At 39.1% G+C, this 16517-nt stretch overlaps 1 protein-coding gene across 5 annotated transcripts in view; it reads left to right on the plus strand.

Annotated features, from left to right (window-relative positions):
• The window catches only part of CD44 (CD44 molecule (IN blood group)), a 49437-nt gene that overhangs the window by 28033 nt on the left and 4887 nt on the right, over window positions 1-16517 (plus strand). Inside the window, exons 8-18 of one of the 5 annotated variants that reach the window (XM_088057398.1) lie at window positions 119-238; window positions 1401-1526; window positions 1880-1999; window positions 3709-3813; window positions 5484-5654; window positions 7233-7394; window positions 8523-8681; window positions 9933-10166; window positions 11033-11224; window positions 14236-14358; window positions 15586-15664. In XM_088057398.1, coding sequence (XP_087913524.1) covers window positions 119-238; window positions 1401-1526; window positions 1880-1999; window positions 3709-3813; window positions 5484-5654; window positions 7233-7394; window positions 8523-8681; window positions 9933-10166; window positions 11033-11224; window positions 14236-14358; window positions 15586-15664 — 1591 coding nt within the window. The remainder of the gene's footprint in view (window positions 1-118; window positions 239-1400; window positions 1527-1879; window positions 2000-3708; window positions 3814-5483; window positions 5655-7232; window positions 7395-8522; window positions 8682-9932; window positions 10167-11032; window positions 11225-14235; window positions 14359-15585; window positions 15665-16517) is intronic. The other 4 variants (XM_088057399.1, XM_088057400.1, XM_088057401.1 and 1 more) reach the window with 4 other exon arrangements.

Consider the following 16517-nt stretch of genomic DNA (forward strand, 5'->3'; position numbering starts at 1 on the left):
GTAAACTCTCCTCTGTGACTGCAAGGCTGCGAGTAGGGGAGGCAGGAAAGCTGAACTGCTGCCAGCAGAAGGCCTTGTGGGTTAGGGCTTCATGGCAGATTTAACATCATCACAGCAGATGTGACCTCCAGTGGCAGTGATTCAGATGATGAAGACTCTTCTGAGGAGATGATGTACCCCACAGTGTTTCCAGGCTGGGGCAGGAGTGTGGCCAAGGACGAGACTGCTCTGAGTACGAGTAAGGAACTTCTGTTGTCTTTGGTTGGTTTCTTTCTTAATTTTCCTGTCCTACCTGGACAGGTAGGTAACCTCCTCCTCCTTAGCTGTGCGTATATTGTTTGAAAACTGGATGGATGATCTTAGCTCTTTTTCAAACACATCTTCCACACCACAAAAAAGCCCTATTTATATTGTGTGGGCTCCATATAGCTAAAAGCACCACATTCTACTGATTCTTGAATTGTGGTCTTCATTCTCATTTGATTTGTGGACTTTCCTTGTGACTTCTTGGGGCTCAAGGACTGATTTATCTTCAGAGGGGATTTCCAACCTCCTACCAGTGGCATGACTGTTTCTCTTTGCCTGCCAACAACTAGTTAGCTTGCCTAGCATGGTGGATGAAAAGGCTGTAGATTTCTATAATTTTTACCTTAGCTGAAATCTCTTTCCATCTGTAAATGCCTGGCATAAATCTATGTATCCTGCTATTTGATATGCTGTGTTTTGAGAAAAGGCTGTGCGTTGGTAATGAGATACAGGTTAAGCTACTCCTCTCTCTCCATGCTGTACTCACTCATGCCTACTCTGAAAGGTGTTTCTGGTGTGCATTCATATGACAGCATCAGGTCGAGGGGAGTGCATGTGTCTTTCAAGAGGAATGGCCTCAGCTCTGAGTCCAGGTCCTTGGCAGCATTGGCTTCATGGGGTTGTCAGTAGAAGACCAGTTTGCTTCTCTGGGTGTGCTTATCTCTGGGTATCCATTTTGCCTATTATGGATACTTCTTACATATTTTGTATATGATTTTCTGTCATCTCGGTGGATGTTCCTCATTCTGGACTCTGTTTCAAAGACTATCTACTCTCTCCCACTGTCAGAGCCTGTGAGGAACTCATTAACCTTCTGGAACGTGGAGGGGTTTAAAGCCCCACAGGGCTTTTTGATGGCTGCTCTCAAGGGAGCCTGTTCTTTCCTGGGACTGCTAAAAGTGCTTGCATCTGGCTACGTGTTGCAGGAATGTCATGACACCATGGGTTCATGCATTCGCCCTGCTCTGACATCCATCTCTGGCATGAGCGTGCTCAAGGTGCTGGTGCTGGTGGACTTGACTTTGCTGGAGGAAAATTCTTGCTTTTCAAGAAATAATCACAAGATCTTGGTTAAAAGAGTCGTGTCCTAACAGCTCCAGGGCCTCATCCTGACAGCCTGGAGGAAACCACCACACAAGCTTGGTGGAATCCGTTCTCAGACCACTGGTGGTGGTCGAATCCTGGAGAGAAGACACAAGAACCCACGCCAGCAACCAAGGGTAAAGAATGTCATGCTAAGAGGCTGCTTTGATTAGGGGCTGAATTACCAGAGGCCAGGGCAGCAAGGTCCACAATCTGTAAGTGGAAGCAGGGGTGAATATGTGGCATTTGTCACTGCTGTTCATGTATCTAAGAGCCCTAGTGGGGCAGCTCCAGCAGGGTTGTGGCAGAGTGGTGAGCCCCTTGTGAGGGAAGAGGCCAGGAGCAGCTACGGCCCCTGGGAAACACGGGGCTGTAAACTCTCCTCTGTGATTGCAAGGCTGCGAGTAGGGGAGGCAGGAAAGCTGAACTGCTGCCAGCAGAAGGCCTTGTGGGTTAGGGCTTCATGGCAGATTTAACATCATCACAGCAGATGTGACCTCCAGTGGCAGTGATTCAGATGATGAAGACTCTTCTGAGGAGATGATGTACCCCACAGTGTTTCCAGGCTGGGGCAGGAGTGTGGCCAAGGACGAGACTGCTCTGAGTACGAGTAAGGAACTTCTGTTGTCTTTGGTTGGTTTCTTTCTTAATTTTCCTGTCCTACCTGGACAGGTAGGTAACCTCCTCCTCCTTAGCTGTGCGTATATTGTTTGAGAATGGGATGGTATTCTCATCAGCTGTTCCCTTCAGAAGTACCTCTTTCGTGACTGGAAAATTGTCTCAGGTCCGTATAATTAAAAATAATTCTTTCTCTTCTTTTGCTACTTAAAATTAGCATCTCAGTTTCATGTTTATTCAAATGTTTCTATTTAGTCATAATTTTCCAAGACAAAAAAGTTCATTTTTCATTCTCTTAATTTATTTTAAATGTTAAAATAATTCTACTTCATGTTTTATATAACCTGCAGCTATTCAATAACAGACTTCCTGTCTGTGGAAGATGTTCTGGCACAATTTGGAAAGGCCAAACCCCTAATCTCTTTTTCATTTGGAACTGTCAACAAAACAGTCTCCTGTTTGCTACCTTCTGCACACTTCCCATGCAATCTTCTAACATCATCTCATTTATTTTTGTGACCTCAAATGTTTAGGCATCATCCAGCATTAAAACTGAGATATTTTAATACATAGCCTCATTTTCCTGATATGAATAGTCCCACAGTGATCATGTGAGAACTCTTTTTTAATTCAGAAGCCATCCACAGTTGAAATAACTTTGTCTGGAAACCAGAAAAACACCACATATGAAGGTCAAAGCTAAATGCAGGATGTCCCTGAAGTACACAAACTGCTACTTGGCTTTATGACCAGGGAACGGCCCCAGCCCTGGGGGGTTTTTAGCATAGATGTTGCTGTCAATGACTATACTCTAATGCTCTTATTTGTAGAAAGACATTAATCTGTTCTGTTTCTGCAATTTTATTTAATTTAAGTACATCTTAATATGTCTGTTGTCCGTGCTCTTATTTACTCAGTAGTCACTGTTCAGAAGCCTTTTATTATTTTTAAGATAGTGCAGTATTTGCAGTTTTTCAGCAGTGGTTTCCCTTTTTAGTAGAAAATGCAAAACCAGGAATTCATCTTGCTTTGGGACTTTTTGTTTTTCTTCCTATGCTTTGGATAGTTTTGGTGTTTATTTACCTTTGAGACTCTGCATTGGTAACTTGTCCCACAGGTGTGTACTGCATTCCATACCTTTGATGGCCTCGTGGTGCCTGCATGATCCATGGGTGAAAGTGTTTTCAGTCTCTGGTCATAGACTACTGTAGAAGTTCTGTTTTATCTTTTCAGTTGTATTATAACTTTCTTGACTAATACTGGCTTCCTGGTGGTTGTCAAGGTGATCTCATTTTTTGCTGACCATTGCTTTTTTTGCTCAGTCATGGATATTCTAGCATGGCATTTCTTGAGTAATTCTTCAGTACTTAGCAAGCATGTTTTAGGTGTACTGAGATATCTGCCATATTCCTTAGGTCTAGAATTATTCTTAAAACACGAGTTTAAATTTCTACAGCTGCTCTAATGGTTTTGCATTACTTCTACTGTACATTATTTTTCTGCTGCTTGTTTTTCCTGTTTTTCTTGGGAAACTTTGCATCTGTCGAATGGAAAGAAAAGAACAACTGGTTTGATGTGAAGGGATTTGATAAGAAGAGTAAATAGGCTATGCAAGAACTTCCATTTTCCATCACCTTTATAGCGCACACAGATGGTAGGTTTAGAGCATAGTCAGCACTCAATCCTCCATTATCCCAACAGCTGTTGACTCACAACACGAAACACTTCTGGAAATCACCACGCAAGACCACTGGAACCCCACCTTTACTGATGAAGAGGAGCAGTATCCTAGCTCTGCTAGCAGGGGTAAAGCAATCAAGCATTTCAGATAATACTCAGATTTCTGATATAATTCAGTAAAGTAGGACACTCAGGGTACAGATATTTGTAATTCCCATACCATTAGCCTCAGTCTAGTGTAATACCTTTACATTATTTGCACAAGAGCCCTCAAAGGTGGCATCTGTAACATTCATCTGTCACTCCAAGTCTATCTTACGCATATAATGTTTATTTCTTGCCACTTTTCCTCACGTCTCTGGTATTTTAAAATTTGCAATGCCAGTAGTGTGCATTAAAACTGAGCAGACTGTAGATTTTGGTGACCCACCTTGGTGACCTTGGTGGGTCACCCTTTCTTCCACTTCAAAATTTCTATTGTAAAATCTGAAGACAAAAGACAAAAAAGGGAGCTAGTGTTTCAAATACATGAATTGTCCTACAAAGGATAATATGCTATCTCCAGATGAACATGAGTATTTTGCTATCAGTGTTAGTGTCAGTAGCCAACTGAGATATCAAAACATTCCATTCTAAAATCTTCTGTAGGCAAAAGCTTATAGAGTGCATTCTCAAGCTATTTTTCTGTTTCTTTCTGGTTCTGAGATTGTTTTGAACAGCAGAAGTTTATACAGTTGGCCTTAGAACAGGTTCTATAATCACACAGAAATGTTTATTGTGATAACTTTCTTTTAGTGGTGAAGTATTGTTAGATCAGTTGTATTAATACATTGATTAATATTACCTCTTTTTTTTTTTGTAAGATAATATATATGTATTAGGTTTAATTTAAAAATAATTAATTGTATTTGCATGAGTGCTCTCTTTCTTTAAAAATATTTCATTGCCTGAATGTGAAGATAAATATTCCTCCAGTTTTTTTCTTCTTGGGAAACAGCATAGTTTCTGTCAGGTGACTTATGACATATGTAACACATCCAGCTCATTCTTTGCATGCTCTGATTAAGGACCATAGCTTTACTTTTATATGCCATTCATGGAAATGTTTGATACTTAAGGCAAATATATTTCCAGCTGAGTTCTTCTGCTCATCTTAGGTTCATTGATGTATCTTTTCTAAACCTCCATTAGAACATCTCTTATGGTGGTGGTACTTCAGCTGATTTCTGACTGCATCTTTTGCTGTGTAAACAACAGCAAGTTAAAGAGTAAGCAATGAATTAACTTTAATGGTAAGAGCTTTAATTATAATTGAGTTCAAAATAAGTATGCTTATCTACTTATTTAATTCATCCAATATCAGAAGGAATTGCAATTTCCTTTGCTTTGTGCAGTTGAGATAACTCAAAAGAGAAAGTTCATCAGTGTTTTATTTAAAAAACCCAGATTACACAAACCCAACAGTTAAGTTGGTATTAATAAATATTAATTAGAGATGCAAGCTGTTGTTTCTATGAGCTCTTCTGCTTCTTGGATATCTTTTATCTTCGGCTGGCATTTGGATCCTTTCTAGTGTACTTAAATCTGCTGCTGCTCCTGGTGATGCTTTTGTGTGATAAGATTTCCAAAGGACTTTTGTTTTCTTTCATCTTTCATTTCACATGAAATGCAACAACAAGAAGAAAAAGCCAAAATTCAAAAGCCAAACATCCTTGTTATGTAGACCATGATGATAAGGATAATAAGACTGATGTTGAGTATTTTGATCATTATTAATTCAATCATCATCTTACCAGTACTAGTTACAACTGAAAAACATGAAGGACCAACCCAACATCCACTGTTACACAGCGTTCATTCTGGAGGGATCAGGCAAGAACAAAATCCTGCAAATACCACTGGCAGTATTGAACAACATGAATTTACTACTGCAGGTGACAATTATTTTGGAAAGGACACTTCTACAGGTAATATTACAGGTCACATTTTAGTAAACTTTCAGGGTTTTCTAAAGGTTTAGTTTTAGGATTTTTTACTAACATTTTTGCATTCTGAGGCCGTAACACGGGTCCTGTAAATAAACCTGAGCAATTTCGACGTTATTTTTTTTTTTTTTAGATTTTTTTTTTAGATTAGTCTATTCTTCAGACTTGTTCCTGGATGTTTCTCTTCTATTTGTCTTGAATGTCAAAATCTTTAGTAGGTTAATTCTGTAAATATCTCCTATGTTTTGTGTTGTTTGTCATGCAGTCACAAGCTTTCAACCAGCTATCTACCAGGCCTTTGTCTGTAGGAAACAGAGAAGGCTTAAATGGAAAAATAATAATGTGTGCTGCATTTTTCACTCCTTTGGGAACTCTGTTTACTCCCCTGTTGCAAGCCATTATTGGACCCAGGATATTTTTTTTCCAGTTTTTTTAATGGCAGTTATATAAAAAAAAAATTATCAAAAATGTCTACTCATCCCACTTTTGAACTCTGGCAAGAGGATACTGGTGATGAAGGGAAGAAAACAAAGAATAACGTAGAATAATAGTGAGGCTTCTTTCTTTCATTGGTTGAATCAATTGAAACAAAAGATCAAATTATACTGTAAAGGTGGTAACTGAAATTGATATATTTTAATTTCTGTTCCTGTGAGTGTACCAAGCTTAGGAATTAATGACAGATGTGCTGTACTAAGCACTGCCAACAGTGAATGCACCAAAGTTGTCATCTGCTCTAGTGGATTATCAAGTACAGGTCTTTGATAACCTTTTACACTATACTACCATAGCAATACATAATGGCTTAATTGCAATTAAAATTGTAATACACTGTGGCAAATTTCTTGGGGTTTTTCCCCCCCTTATTAGGTTGAAGGCGTTAAGAAGTTTTATGTTTTTTACGAGATTTGGGTACTCTTTTGCTGTGATTCTCTAATAAATATAGGTTGGTTGATATGGATAGTGTTTTTCTAAATAACTACAATATCAAAATTTCTCCAGCTGAATGCTGTCTTACTCATCGTGTGCACCATTCACAAATCTCTAGCATGACCGAGCACTCCCCTTTGTCACACTTCCTTGTGCGTTTCCCTGGAGATATTGCAACTAATGAAACAGTGAAATTTTGAGGGGGAAAGAATTGGATATAGTCAACACACTCAAATTATGTGATTAAAATCCTACTGATGGGTCATGTCCTTGCAGTTATTTATGTCTTTGAGGTTTTTAATTCTGCACCAGTGAATTTTGGTGTGCTATTCAACAATACAAAGTTGACAGCAAGATTCAGAGAAATACTTCAGAAGAACAGTTAGACACCACGATTCTGGAAAGCATGTGCTCAGTTTGAGGAAGGAATTGGTCCTACTGATGATAGTAGGCAGCTGTTCTAAATGTAAACCAGGATGAGAAGCAAATCTACTTTACTTCTCTTTGCCATTAAATGTAGTAGACATGTGAGCAAGGCTTGTCATAGAGACAAGAACTGAAGAGGAGAATAATGTGAGAAATGGATCTTTACATACTGAGTTCATAATTGCTTCACCATCATCATAACAGCTATGGTCCCCAGCCATGGGGCCAAACAGAACGACTCAGCACAAGACCCATTGGTGTACCCAGGCTGGGATGAGGGAGAGGATTATGCCACACAGCCTGCTGTAACTGAGAGAGTCACTCCTTCCAGAGAGAGCAATCATGAAAGAGAGTCTTCCACTACAGGTACTACTAATAATGTCTTTATGTATGTTCCATCACTTCTGTCTCTCAGATGGCCTCTCCTGGAAAGATCTTGCATGAACTTGTGGATAGGAGTAATGAGTGATTTCTTAAAATAATGACATAAGCTGTAGAGTGATTAATTTTCTCTACACTCTGTCTAGATGGTGGTGAAACAGAAGATTTCAATTTTAGTTCCATGTAAAACATTTGGTTTTTACTTGCCAACACCACTTATAGGGCTTTTCATTCCTTAGTAAAGCATGGCTGTGAAATTGCATCCAGCTCATTATATAAGTTATATTATTTGGTGCTACCAGACCGTCTTTATGATAAAGTTGAATCCGTACTTATGTATATTTGTACCTCAAGAAGTTAATCCATTTAACTTGTGAATATTCACCTGGCAAAAGAGTGTTCTTTTCTTAGACTTTATTGAAATATTTATCCCTCTGTTTCGTTCATAGAATGATGAGAGGCAGGAATCTATAAAACTGGCATGACACAACATCATGGTGCAGTCTCACATAATGCAGTATTCATAACATCAAAATAATGTTCTAAAAACGTGGTATGATCTTCTGGAGGTCTCCCTTCTCCATCTGCCACTGGAATCTGTGTGTGTTGCCAACATCTCGCTCCAAAGTGCTGAGCTTAAATGTGGAGCTTAAGGATCCCTCAGAAGCCAGTGACAGTGTGGAGGAAGGAGCAGAGGCCTTCATGTCTTCTTGACTGTCAATATTGATACCCATAATGTGAAACACACTGTAACAGCAAGTGACAGTGCCAAGGAAGCTGAGACTCGGTAGGTAGCCTGGGATGTAGGTCAGGGAATCCTTCTGACTGCTGCCTCTCTCCACTGCGCTTGGGAATCTTTTTAATTAAGTAAAAAAGTGGATGAGAATAGCAAATGGATATGTCTTACCAGAACTGTGAGAGAGCAGTGATGATACACAGGACATAAGGTCTCACTTCTCTGCCCTTTTTGTGGAGAGAAAAGGGTAACAGTCCTTGGAGGGGAAACAGGAGGCTTGGATGGGATGGTAATGGGAAGGCCACAGCAGCACACACATGGAATTCACAGCTGTTAAATAATCTGTGTTTAAATCATCTATTAAACCATCATAACAGCTGTTGCCTCTCCTGATGGTGTCCATCACAAAGAGCCAACTCAACCACTTCTGCCTTGGGATAATGAATCAGAAATGAGCACTGAAGGCATCACGAATCCCACAGATGCTCCCGGGGACGAAGTTCTCCACAGGACCACAGCCACTATGATCAAAACTGGTAATGACTCTCCTCCGATGGGTACCAGTAAAAATAATGGATTATACTCATTTCTCATGTCTGGTGTGAAATGAGACATTATTTCTTCTGAAACTGACTTCTCTCCCTGTCTTTTTCATCATCAAAGTGTGCATTCTTGTTGTGAAATTGCAGTGCAAATGTTTTTTATGATTTTGTTGCATGTGAATATCCCAACAAGAATTCCTGTCTGTTTCAAGATATTTTTTTTTTTCCTGTGTGCCCTGTTTCTTATGTCCCCTGACTTTACTCAGTGTGTATTTTTAACTGAGAAAGCAGTTTCTTTTTGGAGGTGGCTGGTAATGTTTGTTTTTCATGTCTGGTCATTCCTGGTCTTAATATTTCAACATAGTCTTCTAATACTGTAAAATTTGAAATAATTTATTGGAGTTAGTTCATGTAGTTCTGCAAGGTTCTAACTTAAAATCCCAAACTCTGCATGTTATCCATTTAAAATTGCCCTCATTCAAAATACTGCCTTTTTATTTAATACAGTAAGATGTTTTTTATCACACTGTAGTTGTTCGGAACTTCTTGCATCTTTTCTTCCTGCATTTTCTGAAAAAGAAATTCTAAGGAAAAATTAGCAGTTATCCTTCTATTTTTTCTTCCTCAAAATGCATTTTTACCTGGCTTATTTAATCCTCAACATTTAGGATTTCACAGAGAGCTAGAACCACAAATTGTGTGGATTATAAATCAGTTTGTGGATTAAAATACAGTTGTGTTCTCTATTATCTAACCATGTTTTCTAAATATGAATGAGATTCTGTAAAGTTTTCCAGTTCACTGTTTTCAAGTGTTATGAGGTTTGACAGGTCAGTTGTAAATCATACTCAAGTATGATTTTGCACTTTTTTCAAATGTAAACTAAGTCAATCTAATTCTTGTATAACAACAGGAATTCTTATGCTCATTCTGAAAATAATATTGCTGTTTTCTCTCTTCTAAACAGTGTTCACTAGGTATTTTCAAAATCCATATTTTAGGCTGCATTGTGCATATTAGTGAAGGAAGAGACAACCCAAAAAGAGTGTGTGATATGCAGAGAATATTCTTTGTTTGCTCCTTTGCTTTTTTTTTTGTTTGTTTGTTTTTGGGTTTTTTCTTCTTTCTTCAAAGTCTATATAGGCTAATAAATAAAAAGGTAGAGATAATAAAATAAATAGGGACTAATATGTAAGGAACATTTTAAAAATGTTTTTGAAGCTAACTTAGCCATCATCACAACAGTCACAGCCTCCACTGACATTCTGGCACCAGAAGATATAACTCAGGAAGGATGGGCACCTCACCTTGTGGCAACAGCTGCTTCCTCTCCTGATGGTGCCCACCACAAAGAGCCAACCCAAACACCTCTGCCTTCAGATGATGAACTGGGACAGAACACTGAAGGCATCACAAATCCCATGGATACGCCCAGAGATGAAATCCTCCACAGGACCACAACCAGTGTGACCAAAACTGGTAATGATTCTGCTGGGTACCAGTAGGAATAATGGATCATACTCATTTCTCATGTCTGGTGTGAAATGAGACATTATCTCTGCTGAAGATGACTCCTTTCACTATCTTTCTCATCCTGGGGATCTTCATTCTTAGTGTGGACTTGCAGTGAAAAAATCTGTTGTAGGATCTATGAACAAGGCATAAGGGACTCCTCGCGGGTGCACTTGGTGGTTTCTGTCCTTTGCTGAAGCATGTTTTTGGGTGATCTCCTAAATGTTCTGCGAGACATGCGCTTAGGTGTTTCTGAAGCCGCATCTTCCTTTCTTGTGCATCAGTGTGATCAGACTGGACATGCTTTGGCACCATGACTGGAGTGGTGGAGGTGCTCTGGCATGTTAATCAGATGACTTGTCCTGTGACTCAGCAGCAGCACCATCACTGGGGAGTGGTGTCCCAGTGGTGAGGGCAGGGCATTCACCAAAGATTTACATCCCTTAAATTCTGCCATCAGTTTTTTACTTCTCTTCCCCTGTGTATTGCCAGGCAAGACCAACAGAGGTGAAGCCACTCACTCCTGAGTTACAGGGTCAGGTTGTTGCTTCTAAAGTCTCTTCTTCTAAAGATCTCCCCTTTCCATCTGTCACTGGGATCTGTATATGTCACCAGCATCTTACTCCAACATGCTGAGCGTAGATGTGGAGCTTAAGTGTCTCTCAGAAGCCAGTGACAGTGTGGAAGAAGAAGGAGAGGCCTTCATGTCTTCTTTCCTCCTTCTGTGCTTTGCATGAGGAAGGTGAAGGTGCTTTCTGGCTTGCTGTGGCCCAGGAAATGATGTGGGTGGTGGTTTTTGTGAGTGCTCCCTGATCATGCCACCATCATGACAGTCATAGAGTTCCTGGATGATGCTGACCAAGAGAAAGCAACCAAGGAGCCACTGGCACCTGGCACTGCACCTGGAAGGGAAGGTGAACCAGCAAACACCACAGATGGTTCCCATGTCCTTGTCCATGGGATACCTGGAGTTTTTTCAGACATTGAGGACCGTTTTATTCCCATGCAGACTCCTCTTACTACCAGTAAGAACAATGAATTATAACCATTTTCATTTATCCATCAGTGAGTTGTTATTGTGGACAATGCATATTGTCTAAAAATGTGTGCTAAGCATAATTGTAAATGGTTGTCATATTATGATTTCCTTTTTGGGTTTTGTTATTGGTTTTAACCTGCTGGTAAGATGTCACGAATGGTATCTCTTTCTGGTAAAAGCATTAGCTAAAAGGCCAAAAATAGCATTTTGCAAATAATATATTCTGCCATCAGCATGTGGTAACACTACCACTGAAATGAAGAAGTGCAAACTTGCTGCTCATGCCCATACATTTGTGGTAGCATTTTGTCTTTCTGTTTTTGCTGGGTGGAAACAACAGCAATGTAACCCTTAACTATCTGTCACTTTTTCCCCACCTGTAACCCCTCTACGTTAGCTGAATACCTACAGAAGAAAGGTAATTCTCTATGACACCTAGCTACTTGTGCTGTTGGTGTCTTTCCAGGGATTAATTGTAGCTGTTACTGGGCTGTAACTGACATTTCATTTGTGAACAGCCTTGCTTTTCCAAAGGGTTATTCTTCTGATGAATTTAGTGCAGTTAACAGTGTTTGCTTATTACATTACATATAGCCTTTGGTATTTTTTTATGTGTAGTCACATGCTAATAATACAGGAAATGAAGGGACTTTTCCTTATTCCCAAATGTAGTTTCCATACAAATAACCATCCTAACAGTAAGGGTTTTTTTTTCCCAATTCAGCTAATCCAAACACTATTTTCATGCACTTTCTTGGAAGTTAATGGAACCATTCTGGAGTAGAATTTTGCCAATGCTCTGTTGATATTCATTGTGCAGAAACAAGATTAAGTACCTGTATTTTTACAGCATTCCATAGAAAACACTTGAAAGCTAATTCCCTTAATTATTCATTAATATAAATTAATGTATTGCAAGGTAGAACTTGGGCTAATTATTCTTTCAAAAATTTTGTTTAAACCAATAAATTCAACTCTAACAAAATTTCCTGGTTATAGCATTTTGACATAGGCATAGCATTATAAATGCAAAATATGCATTTGTCAGAATTTTTTTGGGAAGCTAAATCTGTTTTTAATAATGTCTTCCTACTAAAACCCACTTCTTTCATTTCACAGGCCCTATTCACTTAATTAATCTAAGCTGCCTTCCTAATTTTATGTGCAGACATTACACACTATGAAAAAATGTTCACTACCTTTCGGTTTTGAGCACATAAAACCTGTAAGAACTGGTTTGAATCTTTTTCAGTGGGAATATCTGCACTGTGTCTTTGCATTGTCAGTACTCTGGCAAAAGGCTCAGAAGGCCATTTTCTCAAAACTCTTTAATTTTTCATTAACCATCTCTTGGTGTATTTTAAGAACACAGTATATGGGAATTACTAAGACACTACCATTGTCATCAAAAGGCTTATTTATTGAAGGGTTCTTTCATTTGTATTGTTGCCTAATAGAGGTGAAATGGAATGGAAAAGATTCATGAATGTATTGTTAAAGGCCTTCCCTGGTCAAATGAGTAGTTTGATGTACCACTTCTTTTCACTTGTTTTTTGTTGGTTTTTTTTACAGCAGTAAAAAAGCTGTGGTCAGACATTACACTTAGTGTCCAAGTGTCCACAGAACAACAAGTCAGTCCACTGAAGGAACACAAAAAATAACCGTCCATAAAGAAAAAAAATCTAGTGTGTCACCAAAATGAAGTGTAGAGAGCTTTTGAGGATCCCTCCCTGCCACTTGCAAGCACCTCCCAAGAGCCAGAACATCAGGGAACGTGGCTGACCCCTACTTCTTCTCAGTGCTCAGGGGAGCAGCAAATATAGCAGGTTTCTAAGCACACAAATTTTAATAAGTGTCTGAATGCCTTTCTAAGGGGTTTTGTGGAGGAAAAGTGGCATTTTTCAAAGATGATACAGCAAAAGCATTTAAAAAATACTTTTAAAGCACTTAAAAAAACCTGCTGCAATGTGGTGAAGAAAAGTTAGTAAGTCCCTCCTGGTCATCTTTCTTTGGTGCTAGATCAAGACTCTTCATTGTTGAATTCGTGCTCTGTCCTGTGTTGTGAGACAGCACCAAACAACACACCAGTCAACAAGTTTTTTTGTTAATAAAAATAATAAGACATCTGGAAAATTAATGAACTGCTTGCTGGCTGTGCTTCACAGAGGGAATAAAACATGCTTCTCAGTTTTGCATTTGCCAGCTATTACTAGGAAATGAGATCAGAAATGCTGGACAGAAATTAGTTGTAATGTGTGTTAAAGAAAAAGAACTTTACAGCTGATTAGAGTTAGTGTTTAATTAATTAGAGTCTGGAAGAATTCAGAGAGGTGGAGATCTGTAACACATTTTTTGTAGTGATAATGAAGCCGTCATTCCAAATGAAATTATTGTATCTATAGTCTTCTGATAATTTGAGACTTGGGATACCCTTATGGTAATAGCATGGGCCAGGAATGTAGTTGCATAAAAGTTTCAGCAGTATGGCCAGCTGCAGAAAATAGACTGATTTAAGATCTGATATGATCTTGGAACCAAATTACACAACTTATTAAAAAGGACAAGAGGATCCACATCTAAGTTTGCAGAGAACACTTTTTTCTATTAGAAAAAAAAAAACTTCTAGTTTTTAGAGTCCCATTCTATAGCTGTCAAAGCCACAGCATTCAGAGAGAACTATTGTTCTATTTTATGACAGAATTAAAGTTTTAGGTGTTCAGTTTTATTCTGTGTCAGAACAGAATTGAAACATATGAGGGAGAGGAGAGGGGAAAGCCATGAGTTTTACTTCTCAAAATACTAAAGCTAGCCATAGTTCAGATGAGTGTCATGCTTATAGTCTATATGATAGTTTTCATTACAAACACTCATTAATTGCTTCAGCATGGACTTTCTAGAGTTTGATTTTTACATTGCTAAATTCACAGTCTTCCTACCTTGCTGTTAAATATTCATCAAGCATATTTGGCCTGATGGATGGGGTTTTTTGTTCTTTAGGCTCTACCTCAAGTGTGTATGGTAACCAAGGGCCACACAAGGGAGATTATGAATCCACTACTTCCCCTGGAGAGAACACCACAACAAAAATAGCTTCACAACCAAGGTCGGCCCCTGTACCAGGTGGGTTTTTGAAGTCAAATGTTTTAAAAATACAAGTACAGAATTGTCTTCATATGAACTGAAGTAAATGAAGGTCAAATACAGTTGTTCAGACTTTGTTCTGAATCATAAAATATTCAGCATTTCACAAGTATTCTGAGAAACAGAGCATATTGTAACTCATATAATTTTTCAGCAATACTAAGATGTGAGAAACCGTACATTTGGAGAACGGGATTAAGATTCAAGTAACTTTTAGAAACTGAAATTAAACCAGGCAAAACTCAATAAAGTTATATGCATAGTATCATATCCATGAGAATGTTCAGCAAAAATAACAGCTGAGACAAGCTCTCCAGAATAGTGCTTGCAGACTAAAACAGAATATAAAGAAGCCAACACCATGATACAGCTGCAAAAGAATGCAAATATATTCTGGGGCTTATTACTGGTAAAGTAATTTTTAAAACAGAGAAAGTAATTATCCCACTCTACTTAGGCCTAGCAAGTCCAGGGCTGAAACTGTTCAGTTCAAGGCAAAAGGGAAAGGGAAGTTCAAGGGAAAAAAATGGAGAAGAGCACACAGAAAATTTTAGAAAGGTAACCTTTGAAACACCTTTTGAAGAGCTCAGCATTTGCAGGGAAAACTGAAGGAGATATAAGAGGAGCATGCTACGAAAAGAATGCCTGTCAGTTTTTCACCATGGAGTACTAATAATTAAGTAATTGGAAGAGGTAATTTGTTTCAAATGAAATGTACGAGTTAAACGAGGGACAGACGTTTCAAACAAAGATACAGGACGTGGTTCTTGAGAGAGGACCCCCATCTGTAATGGTACCAGAGCTGTAATGGTAATAGAGTAGGCTTCTGGGAAGGTTGTAAGACCTACTTTACTAAAAATATGCTAAAAGTCATCCTGCTTTTGTGCCTGGGATTGTAGGTGTGTCATGCTAAGCCTTTTTTTTTTTCTGTTGGAGTTAATCAGTGAAACAGCTCCTCTTAACCTGTGCCCACCAAAGTGCTTCCAGGTGACAACAGTGATGGGGTGTTTAATCTCAGCTGGATGATGAAAATGTGTTTGATTTGCACAGAAAGACTTTGTTAACCAAACATTCATGGAACCTAGGAAAAGAGTGTGACAGCTTAAAGCAAGCAGAAGAGATTGTGCTTTTGCAGTTCTGTGAATTGGCAAGACCACATGAGATGCATTCACATGCTCCCCTTCCCTCCCCGCTCTGTCCCTGCAGACTGGCTGATCATCGTTGCAGCTCTCGTGGTGCTTGCATTGATCCTTGCAGTGTGCATTGCTGTTAACAGTCGCAGAAGGTAAGGCCACACCTTTACAGTTCCTAAACACACTGCCTTACTGTTGTCTTCCTTGGGAGTCTCCAAAGCTTTGTCAAAGAGCAGAGTAGCAAAACACATCCCCTTCGAAGCTTGGAGTGGCTTGGGGTGTGGGAACCCAGGTCACCATGTCCTGCACAGGTCACACATCAGCCTTCACACTCACCTGGAACCACTCACATCAAGTCAGCACCTACATGAACCATTTGGTCTTGTAAATGGAAACTAACTGTATACAGATCACAGAAAATTAATTACCCTCTACCTGTTAGTTACTAATGGGAAAACCGTGTTCGCAGAGGGTGGAAGTTGTGAGATGAACATAGACAGCAACAAGCACAGGATGATCCAGGAATAATCCTCCACCATTAAAGCATTGTCTGTGTGCAGTGTGAAGGGCTGTCTTAGACAATCACAGCGATTCTGTGAAAACCTGTTAGTGTGCTCCTTCCAAACAAGAGGCAGTATCACAGCTGGCAGTCACAAACATACCTGCTAGCATCACTCTCAGAGCTCTCAATAGCTTTATGTACCCTGTTTTACAGATGAGGATGCTGAGGAGTGAAAAGTAATGCAGTGATCTGTGCAAAGATAGCTGGGAAATTGGAAATACCCTAGCCTAAAGGACAGGCTATAATTATTCTTACCTCTTTCTTTTCTCTGGGGGCTGTTCTGAGATTGCTTCCCAATTGTCTTCAACAGCTTTTTGCTACTTGAATGTTAAAATTGAGCTTTTTAACAGAGTAACTATTTGCTACTTTAATGTTGGATTTTTATCTCTTTTTTTATCAGAATGACCATATAATATGTGGAGGTGTTTTTTCAGGAAGCAGTG

This window comes from Pseudopodoces humilis, chromosome 7, assembly GCF_049639895.1.
Source record: "Pseudopodoces humilis isolate 2021_Gansu_Grassland_sample_001 chromosome 7, ASM4963989v1, whole genome shotgun sequence".
NCBI classification, from domain to species: Eukaryota; Metazoa; Chordata; class Aves; order Passeriformes; family Paridae; genus Pseudopodoces; species Pseudopodoces humilis.